Raw genomic sequence first — 26,731 nt, 5'->3', positions numbered from 1 at the left:
TTTATTCCTTGCTTATTTATGACCTGATCCTATTTATTGAAACCCCACTGTGGTATTATTTATTTGACCTGCTATTTTAAAGGAGAATCTTATGGTACTGTATTTATTTTATGAACCCTGCAACTAAGAGAAAATAAGATAAAGACAAACTACTTTCTTTCATAATTTTTACGGTGTAGTGCCGTTTTTGGAACGGATGAACGCATGGTTATTGTGAGGGTGTGACGTACGCTTAACACGGTGCCTGACCCCCGACCGCTCGAGCCAAGCTACCCTTGTGCTGGGAACCTGGTGACTGCTAACCCGGTTGCCCGGTTTCCAACAGGTAGCAAATCTGTATGCATTTTACAATCCACCTAGCTATCCCCGATTTAGAAATAGGGTTGCCTTTATGTGGTGGAGAGAAGGAGACAAATAGCTGTTTGGTTTCCCTGAAAGGTTGTGTGCGTTGGATGTAGTAAAGTAAAGCCCTTTTTACATCCAGTGTGTAACGCTCTTTCCGCAACAGTTTGAGGTTGTGAGAAAAAGACTGGTAATTCTACCGACTGGTTGAAATGGAATGGAGAAATGACTTTGGGTAGAAACTTTGGGTTGGTGCGGAGTACAACCTTGTTCTGATGCATTTGGAGAAAAGGTTCCTGTATAGTGAGTGCTTGTATTTCACTAACCCTTCTGAGGGAAGTGATGGCCACTAGAAAAGCTGTTTTCCATGTGAGAAATTGGAGCTCACATTTATGTAATGGTTCGAAAGGGGGTCCCATTAACCGTGTGAGAACTATATTCAAATTCCAGACCGGTGAGGGTGGTACTCTGGGTGGAATTACTCTTTTGAGGCCTTCCATGAAGGCCTTGATGGCAGGCACTCTGAAGAGTGATAGGTGCTGCCTGTTCTGTTAATAAGCAGCAATGGCAGCGAGATGTAACCTAATGGAAGTATATGCTAGGTTACACCTTTGTAGGTGGAGTAAATAACATATGATGTGCTGTATGGACACATTTAAAGGATTGATTGTGTTGTTGTGGCAGTAAACAACAAATCTTTTCCACTTTGCAGCATAGCATGCGCTAGTAGTAGGGCGTCTAGCTTCCCTGATAATGTTCATGCAATCAGGGGGAAGGTTAAGGTACCCAAATTCTAGGACCTCAGGAGCCAGATCGCAAGGTTGAGCTGAGCTGGGTCCGGGTGCCTGATCTCTCCATGGTTCTGGGTTAGGAGGCATGGTGAGAGGTGTAGCTTATGGTGTGGTACTACTGAGAGTTCCAGCAATGTGGTGTACCACGGTTGTCTGGCCCATGTTGGAGCTACTAGGATCAGTGTTAGGGAATGCTGTTGTAGCTTTCGCACCACTAATGGAATTAGTGGGAGAGGTGGAAAAGCGTATGCAAATTTGTTTGACCAGTTCATCCATATCGCATTGCCTTTGGACAATGGGTGTGGATATCTGGCGGCGAAGCTTGGGCATTTTTTGTTTTCGTGGGTGGCGAATAGGTCTATGTGTGGATGCCCCCACTTCTGAAAGAACGGGTGAAGAACTTGTGGGTGAAGTTCCCACTCGTGGATCTGCTGCGTCTGTCTGCTGAGCAGATGTGCCACGGTGTTTTGGACTCCTGGGACGTGTTGGGCCAGGAGAAAGATTTTTTGTGGAATTGCCCATCTCCACATGCTCTGTGCTAGCTGAGAGAGCTGTGGAGAGTGTGTGCCCCCCTGCTTTTGAATGTAGTACATGGCAGTCATGTTGTCTGTGCGAATGAGGACTGCCTTGCCTGAAATCTGCGTCTGGAAGGATTTTAGGGCGAGGAAGATTGCTAGTAACTCCAGATGGTTGATGTGGAGTAACTTTTGTTGTGGCGTCCATGTGCCCTGTGCTGTGAGATGTAACAGATGAGCTCCCCAGCCGGAGAGCGATGCGTCTGTTGTGAGGATTATCTGTGGGACTGGGTCCAGGAACGGTCGACCTCTGGAAAGGTTTGTGGTGTTCCACCACTGCAGAGAGCGATGGGTGCGACCGTCTACCAACACCAGATCTGCCAAATGTCCCTGGGCCTGGTTCCACTGGCGCGCTAAGCACTCTTGGAGTGGACGCATCTGAAGTCTTGCATGGGGCACTATGAAGATGCAAGAGGCCATCATCCCTATCAGTTGCATAAACACTCTTGCTGGGAGAGAGTGTTGAGATATGAATTTTTGACGCAGAGCCTGTATCTTTGCAATCCTGGCAGGATTGGGATAGGCTATGGCTTTTGAGGTGTCTATGGTGGCACCGAGGTACTGTTTTGTGTGTGATGGCACCAGGGGGGATTTTTGATGGTTCCCCGTGAACCCTCGCTGGTGGAGTAGTTGGACTGTAGCGGCGGTATGTTGCACACATTGTTCGTAGGACGTGGCTTTTATCAGCCAATCGTCCAGATACGGGAAGACGTGAATGTGCTGTCTTCTGAGGTGTGCAGCCACTACTGCTAGGCACTTGGTGAATACCCTTGGTGCTGTTGTTACCCCGAACGGGAGCACCTTAAACTGGTAGTGTTGCCCGTCCACCACAAATCTGAGGTACTTTCTGTGAGACTGGTGTACTGGAATATGAAAGTATGCGTCTTTCAAGTCCAGAGTGGTGAGAAATCGTTCTGGGAGAGAAGTGGGAGAACCTGTTGAAGGGTTACCATGTGAAAATGGTCTGAGTGTATGTAAGAGTTTAGAGGTCTGAGATCTAGGATAGGTCGTAGAGTCTAGTCTGTCTTTGGAATTAGAAAGTACAGGGAGTAGACCCCTAAATTTTGCTGATTTATGGGGACCTGCTCTATGGCTCCTTTTTGCAGGAGGGAGGTCACCTCCTGTTTTAGCAGTGCAGTATGTTCTTGAGACATAGGGCGATGCCTGGGTGGAATGTTTTGGGGGGGCAGATGTTAGTTCTAAGCAATACCCTGACTTTATAATTTGTGTCACCCATCTGTCTGCGGTGATTGTCTCCCAGACGTGAAGGAAATGTTGTATTCTGCCCCCGACCGGAGTGGAATGGTCTGGAGGGAGCGGGGGAAAGTCATTGGGTAGTAGGTGTGGCAGAGCGGGCGGTATTTGTTTTGCATCTGCCCTTATTATTATTGCCTCTGTATCCGCCTCTTTGATAACACTTTGTGAAGGTAGATTGAGGAGGGGATTTGTAGGACGTGGATGCACTATCCGAGGAGTAGCCTCTGCCCGTGCCTCGAAAGGAAGAGCGGCGAAAGGAGCGTCTAGGAGTGTGTGACTGTAGGGCTCCCATGGATTTCGCCATGTCAGTATCTTTTTCATCTTTTCGAGGGCTTCATCAACTTTTGGGCCAAATAGATGATCTTGGTCGAATGGGTGATTTAATATAGAGGCTTGTACCTCAGGTTTAAAACCTGAAACTCTGAGCCAGGCATGACGACGGAGAAGGACACTGGTGTTTATGGCCCTAGAGGCTGTATCTGCTGCATCTAGGGCACAGCGAATAGAGGTATTAGTTATTAGTTTTCCCTCTTGGATCAATTCATTGGCCCTGTTCTTATATTTTTCAGGGAGATGGTGCATGATGGTCTCTAACTCATCGTAATGTGCCCTGTCGTATCTGGCCAATAGCGCTTGCGTGTTGGCGATACGCCATATGTTGGCGGCTTGCGACGCAGTGCGCTTCCCTGACGCGTCTAGGAGCTTGGACTCCTTGTCAGGTGGTGGTGCTTCGCATGACGCCTGGGAATTGGAGCGTTTCCTAGCTGTAGATACCACTAGGGAATCCAATGGTGCAGGGCCTTTAATATATGAAGGGTCTGTGGGGGCGGCTTTGTATTTCTTCTCTATACGGGGGTTTAGGACCCTGGCCCTGACTGGGTCTTTAAAGACTTCCGGTGCATGTTTAATCACCCCTTTTAACATAGGTAGGATGGCAGTAGACCTATGTGCGTCTTCAAAGGTGTCTAGGAGAAAATCCTCCTCCACCGGGTCAGTGTGTAACTCCATCCCGTGGTAGTGTGCCGCCCATTGTAATAGGTGGTGAAAACCCAAGGAACAAGGAATCTTCAGGTGGGGATGGCCTAGATGGGTAAAGGTCATCCTGTGGGACATCTGGGATGTCCGGATTATTATAGTTGTCCCATTGGTCTGGAGATCCAATAGGGGTGGGATCCTGTGGCATATCTGCTGGATCATAAAATGGGTCTCCTAAGTCGTCTGGGACAGGAGACAAGGTTGGGGAACGATGAGGCGGGGGTGGAGAGGGTAGAGGTGGGGAGGTGGAGGAGTAGGGGAAGGCACTCTGAAAGGGGAGGTAGCAGTGTCTTTCCTCTTTGGAGGTGGAGGTGGAGCTGGTTTATCCAAGTGTCTCTTTTTTGTAGACAATGTCAAATGTCCAGTTTTTGGATCCTTGGTGAGTGTCTTTTGGAGAGGATCCGGTGTAAAAAGTTCTTGCGACACTGGTTGTTCGGTCGGCGCCAAAGTTTTCGGGGCCGACGGCTTTTTAGGCTTGTCCAAGCCGTGCTTCTTTGGGACCTCCGATTTTTTGGTCGGCGCCGAAGAAGGCTTCGGCACGGGAGTGTCGGAGCCGAGGGCCTTGTGATGTTTGGTCAGCACCGGCAGGGTAGGTTTCGACACCGAAGGCTTTGGTACTGGGTTCGGTGTGGAGATGGAGGCCGATCTTTTCTTCGGTGCCGAAGGGTGTTTTTCGGTACCGATGGTAGGCTGGCTCGAGCCCGAGCTGCCGGAAGGCTTAATAGGCTTCTTTACCGGGCCCGAAGGTGGGGTGTGAGAAGCAGTGTCCTTGGTCTTGCCTAGGCCCGAAGGCGAAGGTGTGACCGAAGCCTTTTTGGGTGTCGGCGTTGGTGTGGGAGGGGGTATTGTACTCACGACCCTCTGCGCCGGGGTGATGTCCTCCACATCTGAGTCTTCGGCCTCGGAAGCACTGACGAGGTCGTCGTCCTCCTGTTCGATGTTCTGTTGTCCCGGAGCTTCGATGTCGTCCCCGAAAAAGTCGACTGGAGCGGAGGTCGAGGAGTGCGCCATGTTGCGTCTAGCCCATCGATCTCGAATGGTCTTTTTGGAGCGAAAAGACTTGCAGGCAGGACAGTCTCGAGCCTCGTGTTCAGGGGAGAGGCAGAGGTTGCACACCTCATGGAGATCGGTGTGGGGAAACTTGGACCCACATCGAGGGCACTTCTTGAAAGGAGTTCCTTCCATCAGCCGAGACCGGAGCCGGAATAGGCCCGAAGGCCGCCGTCGACGACCGGAATCGAAGAAGTGGCGAAGAGAAGGTGATTAAGATGATTTATTATCTGAAGGATCTCGATGAGCGAGGATTTTGCGTCGATCGGTGAACTGGAAAGTTCGGAACCGGAGCGCGAAGTATTACATCCGAGCCCGAAGGCGGAAAAAAACAATCTGAGGATGGAGCCGAAGCCCATGCGCAATACGAACCAAGGGAGGAGTCACCCAACTCGTGACTTCCAAAGACTTTCCAAGAGGAAAAACAAACTGCAAACATCCGGGCCCAACACCAGATGGCGAGCTATGCACAGTGTATAATCTGCAGCTCATATGCCTCGAACCTATAGTATCAAGGTCCCTACTCCTATCTTGTGACTCTGTGAGATCTTGTCATTGTGAGGGAATACCAATGTCACTTATTAAGTCTCTATCTGTAGCTTGGTTAGACGGAGTGGTAGCTAGCTGTATGGGTCCCAGGGAGGAACGTTTGTTTAACAGTTCTGAGGACAGGCGCCGCTCAGTGAGCGCGATTTCTCGTTCCAAGACTGAAACAGCCCTGATCATGAAATGGTCTAAAGTACCACTAACTGACCCAGCCACCCCAGATGCCCTACCTGTTTTTAGTCGAGTATTCATTATACCGGGGAGAATACAGCTGAGTATGCAGACACAATTGACAAATACCTTAGTAAGAGGGCATAGGATATACGGTTTGTCTATAGTCTTTCATAGATGTTCTCAGTAGGTCGAGCCAAGGGGAGTGGCCCAGCCCAGCCTTGACCGGCCTCGGACGGCCACAGACGGCCCGCCCTTTGCCCGGGCTTAGCCCGTCCGGTCCCGCGCGCATCCCGCGACGTGGAGGAAGCAGCGATGATTTAAGCGCCGCCGGGCGGGGAAGTGGGCGTGGGTAGGTGTGTCCGAGTCACCAGGGATTCTGGGATCTGTAGTCCCCCCACTCAGTGGCCGCTTGATGGAGACTAGCGGCGGCGGAGGGGAACAACAGAGAGAGAGTCACCGCGCTGTCACAGCGCCAAGGAAAACAGCGTCTGAGGATCTCTGAGTGCAGCAGGGCTCCAGCAAAACTCCCACGTAAAACAACTGCTCTCTGCAGGTGGGCACATTAGTCAGATTTTATGGTTTATTTCAAAAGTAAAATTAAACTGCCGGCAGGGACACATTTAGGAACACCTTATTAATACACTATGCAACCTAATATATACACTAATAAAAGATGTTTTTGAATACTAGATTTTGGGTTTTCTGCTTACAATTTACACACATAACTTAATATAATCCATATAAAATGCCCACACGCAAAGGTTTCAGAACACTGCAAGAGATATAAACACAGTCCTACAGACTTGCTTGTTTGTGCTTGCCAAAACAAGTAAATTGAAACGCCATCAAAAATATCACAGAGTACCTACAATCACCTACAATAAGCTACTTAGACAGTTCATTAACATGAGCAAATGCAAAAAGAAATTACTTATATGAACAACGATATAGCAAGAAGAAATAGTTTCTTACCTGTAACTCCTGTTCTCTCGTAGGGGAATTTCCATGATAGTTACAAGCACTGAATAACCCGCCCTGTGAGGGGGCCCCGGAGCACTTCTTCAATATATATCTTCTTAAGTGGAGAATTTCGCCTTTCTTTGGCTGCATCATCTGTCTCTTTCTCAAGTATCTCTGCATGCCTTCCGAAGAAAGGTGAAAAGAAGATATATATTGAAGAAGTGCTCCAGGGTCCCTACAAGGGGGAAGAACTATTCAGTGCTTATGACTATCATGAAAATTCCCCTACGATAAAACAGAAGTTACAGGTAACAAACTATTCATTCTCTCGTACAGGATTTCCATGTATAGTCAATCACTGAATAGAGGAGCAAGCCCATCCCCACATAGCTCAGTGGAGGAGGCAGAGGATCAACAAGAAAGTTTAAGCAAATAGGTTTCTGAGGGAAGCCTGCCGTAGATGAGCATTTGCTCTAGGATCAGAGTATAGGCAGTAGTGCTTGGTGAATATATGTACTGATTTCCAGACCTGGATTTGGAGGTGATCCATGTGGGCTCCTCCCAGTAGTGAGGCATCGGTGACTATGGTTTGAGGAGGAATCTCCTAATGAAATGGGGGACTCCCATCACGACTACGGGGAAAGATTCAAGCATGGGAATCTATGAAACAACCACTACTGGAGTAAGACATTAGTTACTTACCTGTAACTGTAGTTCTCCAGTATTGGAAGCTTTCACAGAATCACATGCATGAATCCTTCCAAGTCGTCGTGATGGGAGTCCCTGGGACTCCCACTTCGATGACAGGTCAAGCATATGAATCTATGAAAGAACCAATACATCTAGGTATAGGTAGACAAATATTTTGTGTCTCCTTAGATGGGTAGCCACTACTGCTATGTAACCGGAGAATGTCCTGGGTGCAGACTTCAGGCCAAATGGAAGTACTTGGCATTAATAACGGTCCTGTCCCACTATGAACCTCAAGAACGTTTGATGCTTTCTGGTGATTGATATATGAAAGTATGCGTCTTGAAGGTCAATGGAACTAAGCCCATCCCTCTGGTGTAATTGGGGATGAATTTGGTGTAGTGCCAGCATCTGGAACTTTTCTAGCCAAATCCACTGGTTTGCTGTTTTGTGGTCGAGAATAGATCTGAATTCATTCTGGTCTCTCTTCTTGACAAGAAATTACCTGGAATAAATCCTGTACCTCATTATTGGTGAAGAATGGGTTCCACTGCCATCTTTTGTAAGAGGATGTTGACCTCCGCTTGTAACAGTGGGAGTTGGAAACTGTACAGTTTCGAAGGTATGGATGGTGGAGGACAGGTGAACCTCCGGCAATATCCACTGCTAACAATATTCAGCACCCAGACGCCTTGAGTTATGTTCTGCCCCGGGAGTGGGTAACAGAAGAGGGGGAAGCAATGATTCAGGGTTTTGACCCGAATGGTTGCTTTCCCTCTTGAGCAAGCTGCTGTTTAGATCTCGCTCTAGGGTGCATTTGTTGATATGATTGGTAGGGACGTTGGTGCATTTGTTGTGCACCGCATTGCCGGCAACCCCGATACCAGTGAGGGATTTGAACCCTCCACACCCCTCCAGAGACAGATGTCAGAACCCTGGTAGAGGTCTGAATCTCTCTTTGCCCTGAGATCCCACCTTCAGACTGCGTATGTCGTCTTCTTAGCTCGAAACCATGGAGGCAAATCTTCTTTCTGTCTCTCTGTCTCTCAGGGTGCTTCTTGAAATGTTCCTGCAGCTCTGTAAAAAAGCATCTCATTTCTGTCAGAAAAAGACAGAAAAGGGAAGGGAGAGACCAAAGACGTTGAGAAAAAAGGTTATCACCAAAATTCAGTTGAGAATTTTGAAGAGAAAAGCCAAAATTTGGCTGAGCTCAATGCTCCAGGGTACTGTCAGCAGAAGCTGTAAAAAACGAACTGCCACCTGTCGAGAATGATGGCTTACTGTTGGTATCTGGGTCCTTAAAGGCTCGGTCTCTTTTTTAGCCATATTAAGAAAGCCTATGCGGCTAATGTGTCCTCATTCATCTCTATAATAAAAAAGGGTTTGTGAGGGAGATTTCTTCTGTTTTCAAAAACATCTTGAAATTATACACAAATACTTTGTGCTGGTCCTTTTACAACTTCATGATGAAAAATTCGGCCAGTGAGTGAGTGTATATATATATATATATATATATTCAGGCTCATGCTTGGCTTCCAGTTGCTTGAGATGCACTCGAACTCCAATGCGCGGCTCCAAGCTCCAACCCCATTTAAACGACATGGAAGACGCCAAAGGGGAGCTGGCTGGCGTCTTCCATGCCGTTTAAATGGGGTTGGAGCTTGGAGCCCCGCATTGGAGTTCGAGTGCATCTCAAGCAACTGGAAGCCAAGCATTTGCCTGAATATTTGGCGGGGTCCGTACCGCCGAGATGCACCACCCCATTCCCCTGGGGGCCACGGGGGCTTGTATTCAACAGCCTCTGCAGTGGGGCATCAATGCTGGATTTAGGGGGACGCCCGACAGCCGGAGTTTATCTACAAACTCTCAATAGACCAACAGGAAAGATGCACGTGAATATGGTAATTCCTTGGTACTACATCTCCCAGGATGCACAGCGTAGCTCATTCAGAGCAGCCCATTAGAGGGCGCGCCATTTCGCATATTTAAGGAGACAGCCCCGGGAATGTGCTTGATTCTTTTACCATGAGCCCTTGAAGAAGAATTAATTTCGAAACGCGTCGGCAGAGTGGTACTGTGACTGTGAAAGGGGAGCTGACTGGCGTCTTCCATGCCGTTTAAATGGGGTTGGAGCTTGGAGCCCCGCATTGGAGTTCGAGTGCATCTCAAGCAACTGGAAACCAAGCATGAGCCTGAATATTTGGCGGGGTCCGTACCGCCGAGATGCACCACCCCATTCCCCTGGGGGCCACGGGGGCTTGTATTCAACAGCCTCTGCAGTGGGGCATCAATGCTGGATTTAGGGGGACGCCCGACAGCCGGAGTTTATCTACAAACTCTCAATAGACCAACAGGAAAGATGCACGTGAATATGGTAATTCCTTGGTACTACATCTCCCAGGATGCACAGCGTAGCTCATTCAGAGCAGCCCATTAGAGGGTGCGCCATTTCGCATATTTAAGGAGACAGCCCCGGGAATGTGCTTGATTCTTTTACCATGAGCCCTTGAAGAAGAATTAATTTCGAAACGCGTCGGCAGAGTGGTACTGTGACTGTGAAAGGGGAGCTGGCTGGCGTCTTCCATGCCGTTTAAATGGGGTTGGAGCTTGGAGCCCCGCATTGGAGTTCGAGTGCATCTCAAGCAACTGGAAGCCAAGCATGAGCCTGAATATATATATATATATATATATGTATATATGTGTATGTATATATATATATATATATATATATATATATAGATATAGATCTCTCTTTCTTTCTCAAGTATCTTTGCCGGCCTTGGGTCCCCGCACGTGAGTGGGGCTATTCAGTGACTGTGACTATACATGGAAATGCCCTACGAGAGAAGAGACTGATGGTGCACGTAATGGATTTTGCCACAAAAAACACTAAATCCAAAATAAACACACATTAAAAAATGCTGCTAGTACTTAAGTAATAAAATAGAATAAATGAAAAAGTAGGTATACATACAGAAAGTACCTCCTCTTTCAGGATATTTTTATCATTTTCAGCTTCAATTCGTACTCGTACCACTCCAGACTTGTCCACTATTTCTTGAATTAGTTTTCCATTTTTTCCAATCACTTTTCCTTAGGAAAAAAAACATAAAGTTGCAACATCAATATTCAGCCATTAAAAAGTACATTTTGGTTAAATAATGTAAGATAAGTATAGCAATTGTAATGCTTTTACAGACTGAGTCAGTACTTCAATACCAAAATAATAAGCACATCTTTAGGAAATCTAATTTATAAAGCAGCAGTACCATCTGGGGGGAAAGAACATTTTCTTGAGAGGGAGGGAGGGAGGGAGAAGAGCCTGTCTGGCTCTAAGATGGCCACATAACCGCGCAGCTCATTCGGCCACATTAAGCACGCTAGATTAACTACGGCCGTGTCTTACTTTGACCGGACGGGATTCGATGTCGCTGCACTGGGAGGCCGTTGTTGCTGCTCGATCATGGCAGAAGGAAATTGTGCATGATTTATGACCAAGCATACAATGGCCATACAAGATTGTGACCACAGACCTTTCCTATTCACTGCGACTGGTGGGTGATGCTGCGTGGTCTGCTCTAACAGCCGTGAGATGGCAATTGTCATGCTAGGAGGGGCAAGGATCCTTGTGTTGTGACAGATCCCAACGTCGACGGTGAAGACGCCGACGACAGGATCATAGCCGGCTTCATAGACATAGAGGTCGAAGACGTAGATGCGACGACGGCAGCTCTCGTCGACGGAGGAAGCGTTGATGAGCTCGTCGACGAGAGAGGCAGTTTCTGAGGTAAAAACTGCGCAGATGGAGTCTTTGATGCCTGAGAATCAGATCTCGGGGGCGTAAAGGATTCAGATAGACTCCTGGGGGGGGGGGGGGGGGGGGGGGAATCACCCCTTTTGAAGTTGAAGGTTGGGTAGTGGGCTTATCAACATGATGTTTCTTCACCACTTTAGGTCTTGGAGAAACCTTCTGAGAGTCACTTGTTCTCTTCAAGGAGGGAGCAGTTTTGATTGAAGACACACTCTCCACATCTGAAAGAGGATTTTCTGAAGTCTTCAACTTCTGTAGCCACAGAAGGAGACGCCCTTCTCTGTCCTTTAAAGTTTTCTGAGAAAAGGTTCTACAAATTTTACAATCCTTTACCTGATGTTCAGGATATAAGCAATAAATACATTTCTTGTGAGGGTCTTCAGAATGAAGCCTCAGTTTACCACAACTTCCACAAGGTCTTAAGAGGGATTTCTTAGATGTAGACATCATAGAGGTAATCTTCTGAGGAGATATGAGAAGAAAAACTGAGCAAGCTCAGGGAGACTCCCTTCACACGAGGTGCGGTAGAAAATCTGAGGGCCTGAGCCTCTGGGGAGAGGGTTCTAGAGGGTGCGGATACCTGATTGGCTGGATTTTGGACTAAAACATAATGACAGTAATATGTTATAGATGTGACAAGTTGTCTATCCATAAAAACTCAATGGTTTTACTTTCTTTTATGCCTATTAGGCTTATGTTATTACTACATTGCTATGTTATGTACCGTGGGACTCCCACTTCGACGACGGGGAATATTCAAGCATGTGAATCTATGAAAGACACCCCAATACTGGAGAATCACTGGTTAAAGCGGCCCGTTGTGTGATACTGCTGATTATAGTGCTATGATAAGTTTGCTAATGGTATAGCGCTTCACGATATGTAAAGTAACGGAATTATCCATCTTCTCTGTACTAGATTGTGAGCATGCAAGAAATCAAAACAAGTTTACCTTGTTACAATAAGCCTCATTCACAAATGATTACGTTGGAAAATGTGCATTTTGCTCCAATAGGGCTACAAGTATATTTGGAGCAAAATTACGACTTTTGTGGAATGCACTAAAATACCAGTAATAACAAAGGAATTCTACAACGGTCTGATTTCAGGAGTACTCACTTTAACAGAACTTTATTTCGAAAGCGGCCAAGACTCCTGCAATACTGCTTTCACATACTTGTAAATGTCTTTGTGACTTGACCCAAAACACCTAAATTGTGACTCTTCTTCACACATAGTACAAAACGAAATGACAGTCACTCTTTGTATTTTTATCAATAGAGCATCTGGCCTTTGGGGGCAAATTCACAAAGGCATGTAAGAGTGATCATGTACCACTACTTCACGTAATCAGGAAGGCATTTTTATAATTTATACCCGATTGACGTTCTGCAGGCTACAATTACATTATGTTATTGTAATTTTTAAGTACCCATTATCCAATACTTTGTCACTCTCTATGATTTTTGTTTACTCCCGCGGCCAATGAGAATAGATAATTTCCTTATTAATCTATCGTCAATGGCAAAAGACCCCACCCCTCACCCCTGCCCCCACGTGTGGAACAACGTGCAATCCTCGGGTTTCCTACCCTGCACGCTCTGCTCCAGAGGAATGACGCTCTCCTGTCACCACATGAACATGAAAACGTAAACAAGTGTCAACCTCTAGTGCTGAATGACTCTGCGGTGCTGGGTGGCGCTTATTACAGACATAGAAGCTAGAAAGTACACGGAAGCAACATATTTTTGCGACTCAATTCCGCCTACACCGTTAGTCCAATTCGGCTGTTAACTCCACCCTCGGAACCTGGACTTAAATAATCCATCATCATTTACTCACTATAAAGCACTTCAGAGAAATCCTCAAAAACGACCTAAGTCCTTTATAAAGTCGTCCTTTGGCACTAATTAGATAGATCTACCAAAATGTACATTTTTTTGCTTATACTGTGTCCAACTGAATTTAGCAATTTTGTTTTTAAAAGCCCTTTGATGGGAATCCTATACAATATTAAGCCTCTTGAGTACAATGAGATAGTTTATTTTTCAGCACAATGTAATCAGTCCGACGAACAAAATTCCAGTAGATGTAGGCCCAGTTTAGATTAGATGTGTAAATATCCGCGCAAATAAAACCCTTCGCCATGAATCGTCGCCGCCCCCTCCACGTCCACTGGCCCAGGCCCCCGCTCTGAACTCTGCCGGGCAGTTAATCACTTTCTAAGAGACGGGGTGAGTGAATGGTGCCGCGGGGACAACTGGGCAGGAAGGGGGCACAAGACTAACAAAGCGGACAGAAACTAGAGGCAGAAATGGTGGGGGGGCGAGAGAATGCGTCTAGCAGAGAGAGCTTCGCAGAGACAGAGCGTCGCACAGACGTTAACAATAGCTAGAAAGAGGGCCGGGTGAGAGCAGGAGGGCGCAGCCCAAGTAAGGACGGGGTAGACAGCAGGCCGCGTGTAGGGAGGGAGGGTACAGGAATTAAGAAAGTGCGAAATGGAAGAGTTAGTAGGAGGGAGAGAAACAAGAAGCCCATTGGGAGCAATTAATCAGATGCATTGTTTGTGTCTATTTTGGATAATTTACACGTACTACGACCCGTCCCCCCTCCCGGCAGAATTGGTTCAAACACAAATTGGCAATGAGCACATTGATTCTAATGGAGAGGGCAGCAAAAGGCAACCGTGCAGACCGAGAGAGTAAGCAAGGGTTAAAGCAAGAGGCAATCTAGAGACTGTGTTAAATTAATTAGGTAGAAAATTGACAGTTAGAATTGGTAAGGATATTCCTAATTTAGGTTATGTGCACTCATTGCCTGTCCATTTGAAGCTTGCTGGAGGTCTGCCTTCAATATTACAGAGTCGCCACTGAAGCTTTGCTTAATATAAATAATAATAAAAATACCTCAACCTGGAAGCGATGTCACAAGCTGTTTCCGGGGATGTTTTGTCATTTCTTGTTTGAAAGAACATTCGATCACAAAAGTACTGTGATACCCGACACTCACTGCTGGATGCGAAACGTATCAAATCTGGTGCTGCGGTTTGCCATTTTTTGAGCAAACGCACACTATGCTGACGCCATTTACTTCAAAGATTACTGTGGCAATAATTAAGCGATATCTATAATTTACATGCCAACCCTCCAGGGTTAGGAGGGGTACCACCAGTTATGCCTTTTCAGTCTTTGGCATGTATACGCCTGAAATGAACAGGGATTGACAGGCTCATCACGTCTCATACTTGCGAGATGCGATGACAAAATAAAAACAAGTGACGCATTGTGAAAGGAAACTAGAGGGGCAACATGGACGGGAAATCAACTTGTCGTGTGTGATGCTGTAAGAAAAAAACCAGGGTGGGTGGACCAGGAAAGAGGACTGAAGATCTGGAGCGGGGTACCCAAAAAAATAAAAAGTACTGCTGACTGTAAATAAAAGAGAAATCTAGGGAAGAGAATAGGGGCTGAGAAATTAGGTCGTGGCAATGAAACAGAATTTGGAGTGACAATGGAACAGGCATTTCCAAACTATTAACAAGACAAGCCCGGCTTCAAAAGTGGTGCCCGCGTGAGCGCCCGCCACGGCAAAAGTGAAAGCAGCGCGTTTGCACATATGTTTCCAATAAACGCGAAACTCGGTGGGGGAGGGGCGGAGGAGCATTGAGAGAGCAAGCAAGAGGAAAGCCAGATGGCGCCTGATGGACGCTGAAAGCTGCCAGCTGCGCGCGTGCACTTAATAGATGTCTCGCAGAGCAGCGCATGCGCTGGCTCAGGCGAGACCTAATGAAGGCTCGGAGGCAAAATCAAGGTCAACAAGCATTGGCATAGCCAATAGGTCTCACTTTTGGGACCTTATCAGTATTTAGTTATGCAGCACAATATCCTTGGTGCAACAACATCAACTGTTGCATGGCTAAACACCTAAGGTCTCAAAGGCAGACCTATTGGCTATGCCAACCACTGGGCCTGATAAGTAATAGGCCAATGCTGGACGCTCAATCAGCTACTGTTTCCCATTACTATTTAGAGATGGAAAGGAAAGCCCGACAGCACAGAGCACTGCTATACTCTGCTTCCATGTATGCCCACCCTGCTGGCCACCGTGCTCAAGACTCGTTGATATCCATGAAAATAGGCACCAGTTGGACGAAAGCTAATTCGACAAAGACCTTCAAGTAAAAAATATAAATCTGTCTTTCACGCGCTTCACACTTCACCTTGTCCGGATTACTTCCTTAATGGAAGAGTACGCCGCCCCCATTATGAACAGTTTTCTAGACACTACTACACCTTGACCAATCCACCTACCGTCAAGAGTTCTTCTGGCTTTGGTCTAAAGTGCATCTCTGCCTCAACCCTGCACTATCATCATCAATTCAAGCATGATCACATGTTTTAAGTCGCTGTCTTGCACACTATTTGCTGTACTGTTTGACTTGTAAAGTTATTTGGGTAAAGGGACCATATAACAAATATAGAATTACATTCTGATAAGGGCAGTCTGGTTCACGTCAGTTGTAGTGTTAAAGGTAAGGTAACTTGTACCACCATCAATGGTACTGAGGGAGGCTCCTCTAAGGTGTCACTCTACTTAACAGAAAATGTTCCCAGGAGCAAGCCCTCAGGGAAGCCCAGTGCTCCACTCTGATGTAGATGGTTCGCTTGCAGTAGATGCTGGTTGAGGGAGTTTATGGGTCATGTACTGCAAAGTGATGGCACACGTCCATTCAGAATAGGGGCTACCACAGCAGGGTGCAAAAACATGGATGACCGGGTGGGAGGAACCCACCTGCTACACAAAATGTGTAAAACAGAATGCTACGCAGTGAAAACAGTTCTGCATCACCGCTCAATCCTCTTTTTAAATCGATTTTAGCAGTGCACAGCAGTGGAATTGGCATGGGTTAAGAAGCCCGCTTATAGGCCCAAGGAGAGCAAATCAGTCCAAACAGAATGAGGGAGTCTGGGTGCACAACACGGCACACATCAGGGGAAGCCAAGGAAAGAGACGCTCGTTCAAGACTCAGTGCTAATCTGCTCATCACAAGGAAGAGTAATAGACATGTTCCGATCTCCTGCTCTAAAGCATGTCTCTAAATGTAACTGCAATCATTTTTCTGTGTGATAGTTTCCTTCATGAAGCTGGAAGGGCCACCATACAGGGGTACTTCAAAACAAATGTTTGCTCGATTGGTGAATTTAAAAAAATAAATGTGAAATAGCACAGGATTACTTAAGTCAAGTTATAACTGACCTATGGTGTTAACTGGTAGCAATAGCACTTCAGCAGCGCACACAGTGTCATATCAAGACTACCTCTGATGCTCACAGCGTTATTTCAAGAAAGAGGCAACACCAACTTTTTGACGCTGTAACTAGGATGAGCTGAGTACACGAAATTGGGTAATGCATTAGGTAGGGGATAGTATTTGGGGACATGGAGTCATTGATCACTATAGGAAGAGAGGCCATTAAAAGGAAGATTTAGGTCAGAACTGCACCCAAAATGTGCACCGAGAAGAGCACTGAAGCACAAAGCAATTGAGAAATTGTTAAAAACAAAACGGACCATCGCAACTGCTGAATTCTGTAGAGGTTCTATTCTGAAGGGACTCATGAAACAGCCACCCTTCATCAACCTGAAAGCTACGTAACAGATAAGTGCCATCTTTCAGGTTCATAAACAGCCTATGTAGGGATTTAGAGCTGGCAGCACGTGGCAGTGCCGCAATAGACCAGGGAGACTGAAGGTCCACAAGCATCAAAAAACCTAAGGAGGAGCTCCAAATCACAATGATTCTAGCATTATAGGGAGCAGAAGAACAAAAAAGCAGCCCTTTCATGAAACCGGCCTCAGTCCCCTTACATGCAGGAGGGTAAGGAAGGACCTGCATTCACAGAAACAGGGATTTTCAATATAAGCGAGAAAGGTTTGTGATGGAGGGGGTGGTGGGGGCAAGGCGGGGTTTGAGTCTGGAATCTGCGTACCTATTCAAGGGGGTTATGCCTGGGAAGAAGTTGCCAGTATGTCCAGGTGACGGAGTCCGGTCTTTTCCACTGACTAGTAACGCTTACTTTCTTCCCATGCACCTTGTTAGCAGCTGTTCCCGAGTAAAACTGGCCTTTTCACTCAGCTGAAAGAGTGGTGCTGTTAGTTATTTGCTAAATGTTAAAGGTTATAACATAGCAGCTCGAGTGCCAAGTTTAGGCGCATGCCTCCCTCCATAGGGCAGCGTGTCTTCGTTGCTAGGCAACATGGTCCGCTGCTAAAGGGAGGCGAAAACAAGTGTTCAATAACATAAGACTGAGACTAGACAATGTCACGAAAATCTGTGACACACTACGGGGTACATGGCCATAAATCCCAGACGTCACCCCAAGCCGTGTAGCGCACTAGAGCTTCCGCTACCGTTCTAGGCACTGCCGCTGTCCCTAACCGTGGGAACATAAAATGAAATCCCAATCACAACGTTCGGTCTTACATAGATTGATACCAGCTTTGCGCAGACATAGCAGCGCCGCCCACTTCTGCTCGGTGACGGGTAATAAGGGAGGCCATTATTTCCCAGGTTACTTCAAAGGAAATGTCTGAAGAGTACTTTATTCAGCGGAGGGTTGCCGCGCAGCCTGGACTTTTGTGCTTTAATTGTCCATCTCAGACTGAACATTATGTCATTTTGACAATAGGGAGAAGTATGCAAATGACGCTCTGCTGAAATGAGGATTGCAAATAGCCTTACTGCCGAAGGACCTTACGCTCGCAGCTTTTAGGGTGCTTGCTCGCAGAGCATAGACTGCTGGATCGTGTGGCTCTGGCTCAAGGTCTAACATGGCACCCTCTCAAAGCTGTGTGTGGAAACAGCGCGTACAGATTTTCATCCATGAGGTGCTTCGGGGAAGCCACTGAAACGCGGCATGGCGCCCTCAGAGGTGATGATGCTGCATTGCTAGGTTGCACTGTGGCAGCGCGAGATGCGTCTGAAAGCCCAGCCAACAATACAAAAGGTATAGTTTTAAAGGGCCTTACAGTCTCATCTTCAACAAGGCCCTGGGAAATCATAAAAGCCTTTGAAAATGTGCAGGTCTGCAGTGACGTCTAAACTTCTGAGAACAAAACAAACCGCGCCTCGCGCTGAAAGTAAAAAAAAACAAGCGCGCGCCGAAAGTGGGAGGGTTGAGGGGAGTGCGGCCGACAGCACACAAAGCGGGGGCACCATGTGTTTGTAAATTAATTACAAACATATGGTGTCAAGCTCGCTCCCGCAAGGGAATCGCCAAACGTGCACGCATTGCCATTGAAGGGAATGGAACGTGTGCACGGTTTTGGGACAAAACCCGAAGCGATTGCTACAGGTCTTTTTCCTATGAAGCGCATGCGCGCTGCGTAGGCGAGACCTAAAAACTGCACCTTTGGAAATATGGAACAGTTTGCATAGAAAGTGCTCACAGATCTGTTGGGGCAAGATACTTTTTCAGAAATGCTAATTGTAGCAAGAGTGTATCTCGCCCCCAGACCCGTTCGAGGAGCTAGGCGGCACCCTGTAATTGCAAGGCTGCTGAGTTTTAGGGACTGGGATTGTAGCCCCACAAAAGGCGCATGAACTTTAGACATTGCATTTTTCTGGGCTTGCTATCTGTTCCCTGACTTTACATTACAGGTGCAAGATGCTAGGAGAACATTTCTACCCATCAAGAAGCTATAGGCGATATGCATGGATTACAGGATGCATGCAATACCCTCCCTTCCTCAGGGTAATGGTGAATGGCAAGCTACAAATCTTTACAAATATGCAACACTGTTTAAGGCATTAAAAGCTCACACTGCTGCCAGTAGCTCACATGATGACGCTGTGGGGGCAAAGACAAGATCATCCATACTTGATGAAAACAAGTAACTTCATTCACGTTTAAAAAGACTTAAAGATAGTATGGGATGGTAACCTGTATGAAGAATATTGAAGGAATTTTTGTCTTATGACTAATGATGACCTCAGCCTCTACAGTTTAAAAGATAAGTAAGTCTAGTCAGTAGGTTGCTTGCCCAGATAAACAGGAATGTAGCCACTAATGCTAACAGTAGTGGATAGTTAGTCTCACTTGCTCTGCCACAAGTGTGCTCTACCATGTTGTCTTCTTCCTTCAGAATGAGAGATAGTTTGGTAAGAGGAGGGTGGGATATTTCTTTATTGTGATTTGGGGTTTGCAGTGTGGGAGGTGGGTTTGGGAGGGTTGGGTTTCGTTATACAGAAGAAAATTGTCTGTTTATTTGCTAGTGCTTTCGTTGTAAACAATGGCTTGATTCTGCTATATTTGATCAGATGACAATTTTTTTTTGTTATTGCTATGGCTGTAACTACGTTTACTCTAGGACTACTTTACATTTAACAATTGGGTACCAAAAGTTTCCAAGAGCTCCGCTTATTTGAAGAGACATTCAGTAGATGCTGCCTTCCTCCAAGAGCACATCCTAACCCTAATACCACTAAATGTTTGACATAAATTGAAGTGGTAATGCTATGTAGTGTTCTTGAATTCTCATGCCAAAGGTGTGATACTCTGGATTAGAAACCGTTGTGGAATTCGCATTTTAGAAACAATTATTGATCCCGAGAAAAGATAAGCAATTGCCAGATGTTTGCTGGATGGGAAAATGTAGGCTAGTAGGATATTTCCTTTATGGCTATCCCAACTTTTTACCTGGTGTCAGTATGATTTGACTGTGGTTTGACGGGATCCTAATAATCAGTACCCCAGCATCTGTGCTCTCTCTCCCAAAATGGCTTGGGTAAGTACTTTGGTACACCAGGACACGCACGTCCGATGTTGGTGGCCAGGTGGCCAGTGTCTGGTTGGAGGACCAACAGCCTTGGTAGCTTCAAATGGTGTGGAAGACGAAAAGATGCAATAGTTGGAACCAGCAAGGTCCATGGGACTCACCACGTGCAGGTGAGTCAGAGCATGCCCTGGGCAAGCAGGGAAGCCACCAAAGTAGAAGACCCTTGAGATGACCCACAGGCGGAATGCACAGGAGTCACAAAAGGACCTCACGCTGCTCACCAAAGATGGAGGCCCACGATGCAGGGAGGATGCTGTTCTTCGAGAGATGAGGTGCTGGAGGCTGGAACTTCTTGTAGCCCGAAGATCTCTGGAGCGCAGAGCCAACAAGCCTTTGCAGCAACAAGTCGACACAGTGCACAGTGGTGTGGACTCAGCGGCTCCAAGGTATACTCTCCAAATTGCAGGAAATACAGGTCAGGCCCCTGGAAGCCACAGATCCAACACCTGTGTTTCTGAGCCTCAGGAAGTCCGTAGAACGACAAGAGCAGCAGATTGATCAGCTTAGATGAGGTGCCTGCAGACGCAGGGGAGTGACTCCTTCACTCCAAGGAAGATTACTTTGGGTGTCCTCGATGCCCACAGGTCCCTGAAGATCCTGAATGAAGCACAGACACAGAAATGGCAGAATACGTGCATAACAGCAAGACCAGAGGTGGAAGAGTCCTTAATGCAGTATCAGTTCCATGGGAAGTCCAGAGAAGTCCCAGTGTCCAGACGGTCGAAGAGAATCTTGGTTTCAGACATGAGTCTTGTTCCATGGCGAATCTGAGGACCCACCCACGGGGAGTCCTTAAATACCAACAGACAGGGTTGGAACAACTCAGGGATCCCTCCCAGAGGAGGCGCTGGACAGAAGGGAGGATACTCCCTTGTCCTTTGTCCAGTTTGGAGCTAGAGCTGGAATCGAGGGTTCCCGACCTGCCTCAAACCAGTATATGCAAGGAGGGCACCAAATGTACCCTTCAATTCAGCCCGGTAGCGCTGGAAAGTGCCCCCAATACATTAAGGCCGGTCTGGGAGATAGTCACACCTCCCTTTGACAGGAAAAAAAAATTCTACCTTTCCCCGCTCCAGCTCAGCAGCCAGGTGTACCGCTCCTGGTCTTCCACAGCGTCGCCGGGTCCCCACAGCTGCAACAACAAGATCCTTGTGAACTCTTCTGAACATCTCGACAAAGGTAGGCATTGGGCTTCCGGGCTTCCTGGTCCCCTCCGAGTGGCAAAGACTCTGTCCCCTCTGCTTGCAGGTTCATCTCTTCATGAATCCACCCTTGAATTACACCGGATGTCTTCATAGACTTCTCCAGAGGCATTTCTTCCCAAGACGCCCACTGTCTGATAGGCTTGGTTCTGAAGTCACTTCACCCATATGCTCTAGACTTCTTTGGTGCAGGTAATCCTTTAAGTGTGCACCATATACTAAGCCAGCCTCCTACAGAAAAGTATTGTGCTTGTTTCTTTTTACAGACAAAACTTTGATAATCCACATTTTTATCACAAAGTACAATGGACGGTCACTTGGTTTCAATGCTGAATAGATTTTGATTGTGTCTTAGACTCCTTAACTGATAGATCGACAGGCCGTCCAAAAGACAGTCCATGGCAGCGCATGTTTTATGCCGTATAATGTAGCAGGAACAAATGCTAAATCTGTGGAGGCATAGAAACCTAAAAAGCACTACATTCACGTACTATTCTGCTGACCATCATATGTATTCCTGCACTGATTATTAACTGCTGCCCAGAAATATTGTACCATGGGTGCTGTCTTGTTTGATTTAGTGCATATGTATTCTGACCACTCTGCCATGGTTGTACATCATACTATTGTGAACAAATGCCATATTGGTTTCTCAAGGATATCTACTTGATACGGTATTTAGAGCCGAGAAGACTTCTGCTATAAAGTATTTTTTTTACTACAATATAGTCAAGCACTTTCAACACAGTACAAGAAAACATCAATATATACATCCACGGATTTAGTATAGTGAAACATGCTAGAGATTTAAAACTTAAAATCAATACACCATAGTCTCTCGCAGCTTGAAACAGAGATTAATGATCTGGAATGATCTCATGTTCGTACAAATGAACAGTACACTATGGAGCGATCCATACAAAGCTTGGTGATTATAACAAGATTGCAGAAAGGGAGGTTAAACATATAGGTAAATATGCTGTAGCTAGAGTGTATGCAAAAGGGCGGGTGAAACCTTGGCATTCTTACTAGGTCCTAGATGGTCCGATGGGATAATTATAATTTTTTTTTTTATACAAAGGGAACTGGGAGCTATTTAGGTAGGTCCAGCAAACAGGCTCCTAATGATAAATGTAAGTCAAAAGGTACGCAGTTCCTTAGAGAGAGGGAAAATTCAGGTATTTCTAAAAAGTGCCCTCACACACCCCGAAGGATGTTATGCTTCATCATTGGGCCTGCTCCTCGTTGGGCCAGCGCTGCAATGCCCGACGGGCACCCGCGAAGGGGCTCTTTGGCGGAGATCTTTTCATGAAAAAGTCCTCCTAAATGAGCTTGCACAAATTTGGGGACTGTGAGGAGAAAGGTGTCCAAAGAATGAAGGTATCATTTGGGGAGTACATCTTAAACCTTTTCCTTAAGTAAACAGGACCAGAATTGTGAATAATGCAGTGTACCACACAAAGAGATTTAAAAAATCCTTTCTTAGTTGGTTCTGTCATTTTTGAGTAGTCAGAAATGAAAAAGCAGATATAAATCTTGACCTGAAGAGAATTCTTCTTAAATGTAGAGCCAACTGTACAAAACTGACCAGAGCTCCAGGAGACTCCCAACACATGACATGTGGTAGAAAATCTAAGGAACTGAAGTCTCTGTGGTGAGGGTCCTAAAGTGTGCTCTTGGCTGATAGGCTGGACTTTGGGTCTTAAATGATGAGCATAAGCTATTGAAGTGAATGTTTTTTAACATTAACTCGTATGTGGGTCTTTGACTACTGCTGTCTATGGTACTCCCACTTGAATGAAGGGGCATGATTCAAGCATGTGGATCTATGGAAGATCCAATACCGGAGAATTTAACACAGCCTTGTTTCAAACAATGCTATGAAGAATTGCATGCCTCAAACGTTCACCTGTTTCCATAAGATGTTAACAGCTACCTGATTTGCTAGAGCTTGACTCAAGATTGAAAATAGAGAAGTACTCTCACGTCAGTCGAGATCTAAAAAGGATGCCTAACAACAGATATATATATATATATATATATATTCCCTTCAGAAATAACCCCACCACTTCACAAGATTATACGTTGTGGGAGGCGGGGTCGTCTTTGGTTTGAAGATCAACTGAGACAAATCCTTCTATTTCCGCTCACTAAATCAGCAAAATAATTCACTGTGGAGTTCCCTTTGAAATGGAATGAAGAACCTGTCTGTTATTTGGGTGTCAGGGATCACAGTGATTCTTTTGAGCTTATTACATGTAATTATAAAGTGGCTATTTGCAAACTGTGAGACACTATCAATAAACTTCATTTTCTGTTTTTGAATATTCAGATTATCTTGCCTCGCACTTTATCCATAAATTACGACGGATAATGATCAGCCTAGCACAGAAGGGCAGGCAGCCATGTATTAGACAGCTATGCTGATACTTCCCTACGAGAGGGGTCTAGCATCTCCAGATTTTATACTTTATTGTAACATAGCACTGAGTCAATTTGCTCACTTTTGGATTCATGGTCCTTTCTTTTTATCATACCTATGGCTGGAGAAGTATGTGCCCTCTTTAGTCAACTCAATTTTCTACACCTCTGGTGGAGAGGGATGTAGCCTCACCACTGTCTCTCAAGGTAGTGCGATCTTAGTTCACCCATCGGAAGATGCTGTATAAAGATTTACTTGGCACCGCTATACATGCATGGAGATGGCTGCTCAAGCACAAGCAGGGTAAACTACTGTATGCTCCTGCTAAGGGAGTAAGCTGTTGTGCTTGGCTTCCATTGTGCCTGAAGAGAGGTTGGTGAACAGCTGGAAAAATTATAAATCATTAACTATGGGAGATGTATTTTCTGACAATAAAAAAAAGACCTTGGACCAGCTCCAAGAGCAACACACAACTCACACACATTCCTCTATTATCAAATGTGCCCTTAGAGATATTATTGGTAGCCCTCTGGACATGCCTGATCCCTCTCCACTGTTGACTTACTTGATACACAATGTCAACCATAAGCATATTATTTCTAGGTTATATGGCCTAGCCAGGGGTACTATGCGGTCAGTGGTTATGAAGCCTCACTAGGAATGACAACAAGATTTGCAATAGATTTTCACTTTCAAGCACTGGCTATTTTGCAGCTCGGCAATTAAAAATATTTTCTTGACACAGACCTTGACACAGACCTTGACACAGACCTGTACAGGTAAAATATATTGAGAGACATTATACCCAGTCTTTTCAGATTTGGTCTCAAAGAAGAGCCTGGGTGTCTTAGAATTGAAGAAGAGGTAGCTGACTTTATTTATATTTAATGAAATTGCCCTGCGATACAGGTTTATTGGGAAGTTGTTTTTGATGAACGCAGTAAGGTGATAGAAGGTTGATTGCACTAGCAATTCTAGTAGCTAAGAGCCACATTTCAATGAGCACTTGCCCCTCCAAACATTAGGTGACTAGCTGCATACTCTTATGTGTTGTAGTGTAGCATTTGACAATTTTTGCTTATTGATGCTACCCACAGTCACGCATCAAAATATCTCGGCACCCTATCAGGCATCCCTGGCACAACATTCTCCCAAAAATTACATAATGTATTAGTTTGTTGTGGACTGAAGCTGAATTCACCTTTTCCGAAGAGAACAAAGGAAAGCCATTGAAATTGAGTTAGATAGGCAGCTTGATGAAGAAACGTCATGTGATTCAGAGGCAGAAACCGATATTGATCTTTCAGGGGGTTACCATCCTGATGAAACCAGGCTGGAGGAGTGTGGGTTTTGCATCGGAGTAATCTCGTTGGTAGCTATAAAAGTGGAATATTAGAGCGTACGTGGGGGATTCGCAAAACTTCAATTTCAAATAATGTGTCTTTCAGGGGAGGTCAATTTCTGTCATTTTAAAATGAGAATGCACCTTTCAAATACTGCACAAGACTAATTTCCTCAAATTGTATGTTTTTTAAAGGCTTAAATACATAAGACATCATTGCAGCAGCAAACCTAAAACCTGCTGCACAGGGAGAAATAAGCGATAAGCAGTAAAACATCAAGAAAACAATAGTCATAGGCTGCATGTAACAGGCTAAAACCAGGTTCCTTTAAAGAGCCAGCAGCTTCAAACTCTCATCATGCCTTGTACTGGCAGCTGCCTCACAGCCAGTTTTTTACTGATATTAGTAGGATCGCTGAACGCTTGCAGAGTAGTTTTGGCACTATTTTGTTACGATTTTCTCCACGGTATTTGATCTTTATAGCTTTCCTTGCTGTTATTTACTGGTTTGAATAATTTCCATGTACTTCCCATCTCGTGTAATCGTCTGGATTTTTTGCCAGACCTAAACATAATTTGCATGTGTTCCGATTACCACCACACATACCATCAAATAATTTTTAATTGTTTGACAAAATTCACTTAGCGCCATTATGGAAATGGAAGCCATCTGCCTCAGAGTACAACTGGAAGACCCCATTGGGAACGAGAAGAAGAAACAACACAGGATGCAGGATTTTGCGGTTTCCTGCTCACTGACTACCAGAAAAAGTCAGTTGCCTGAATCTGCAAACCCAAATTCAACTTTCAAAACATTATAGGTACAAAACACACTCAGACTTTTCAAGTGACTTTCTGGGTTTTTCCCCTAGGGAAGACATTTATGTCAACCCACTTACTCCATGGTTCAGGATGACTTACTCAGGGAGGGGATCAATCACTATAGCAACATTTTGTAGATAAAGGAAGACAATACAGTAGTCATTCTGGATATGTTCTCACCTTGCTAAGTATTGAAATGGCAGTACTATAACAACTACTCAACAGTTAATATAGGTACATTACGCTAACGGTCTTTAGAGCAAAGCAGAAAATGTAGACATTTAGTACAAGTGGATTAATAACTATGTCTGACTTCAACCAAAGAACATAAGATACATTTTGTGAATGTTAAAAATAAAAAAAAATCCTGAGATTTCCAGAGGGTTAGTTAGAGTGGTGTGCACACGGTAATCCGTGATTAGGAAGTTGATAGGAAGTTGTGTCTTGCCTCTTCTACTGCATGGGGTAGAAGAAGACATAGTTGCAATCGTATGACGGATAATATTTTTCACAATAAGGCAGAATGCTTTATTGCAATCTTTAAAGTTAAAAAGTCAGGCAATATGGGGTGTGCTGGAGCACTATGGGCAGGTGGCACCACCACTAAGAAGTGCACGCGCCCAAGTGGGAAGAGAAGGGAGAAGTTGCCCAAGTCAAATAAATGACGAGTATGGATGAGTAGATTATGTCCGCGAAAGAGTGCCTTGAGGTCTTCAGTTTCAGCTTTAATAGGGGCGATTACTGTTTGGCTGCTTCAATGAAGTCCTCCTGTTTGTGAAGAAAGAACGCAAGGCGAAGCCGCGCTAAAGGCAAACCCGTCTGCGCCCGTCCGCGCCTGGGCCGGGCACAGGGCCTTACCCCCTAGCTCTTGTAA

General features: G+C 45.6%; 1 protein-coding gene across 8 annotated transcripts in view; it reads right to left on the bottom strand.

Annotated features, from left to right (window-relative positions):
• FMR1 (fragile X messenger ribonucleoprotein 1) overlaps positions 1–26,731 on the bottom strand; it is a 491,218-nt gene that overhangs the window by 214,098 nt on the left and 250,389 nt on the right. For 6 of the 8 annotated variants that reach the window (XM_085607991.1, XM_085607997.1, XM_085607995.1 and 3 more), the window contains one exon: positions 10,395–10,513. In XM_085607991.1, coding sequence (XP_085464117.1) covers positions 10,395–10,513 — 119 coding nt within the window. The remainder of the gene's footprint in view (positions 1–10,394; positions 10,514–26,731) is intronic. The other 2 variants (XM_085607992.1, XM_085607996.1) reach the window with 1 other exon arrangement.

The sequence above is a fragment of the Triturus cristatus genome, chromosome 5_2, assembly GCF_964204655.1.
Source record: "Triturus cristatus chromosome 5_2, aTriCri1.1, whole genome shotgun sequence".
Lineage (NCBI taxonomy): Eukaryota > Metazoa > Chordata > Amphibia > Caudata > Salamandridae > Triturus > Triturus cristatus.
Note: the sequence above shows the minus strand (reverse complement) of the source record. Positions and strands in the feature narration are given on the sequence as shown.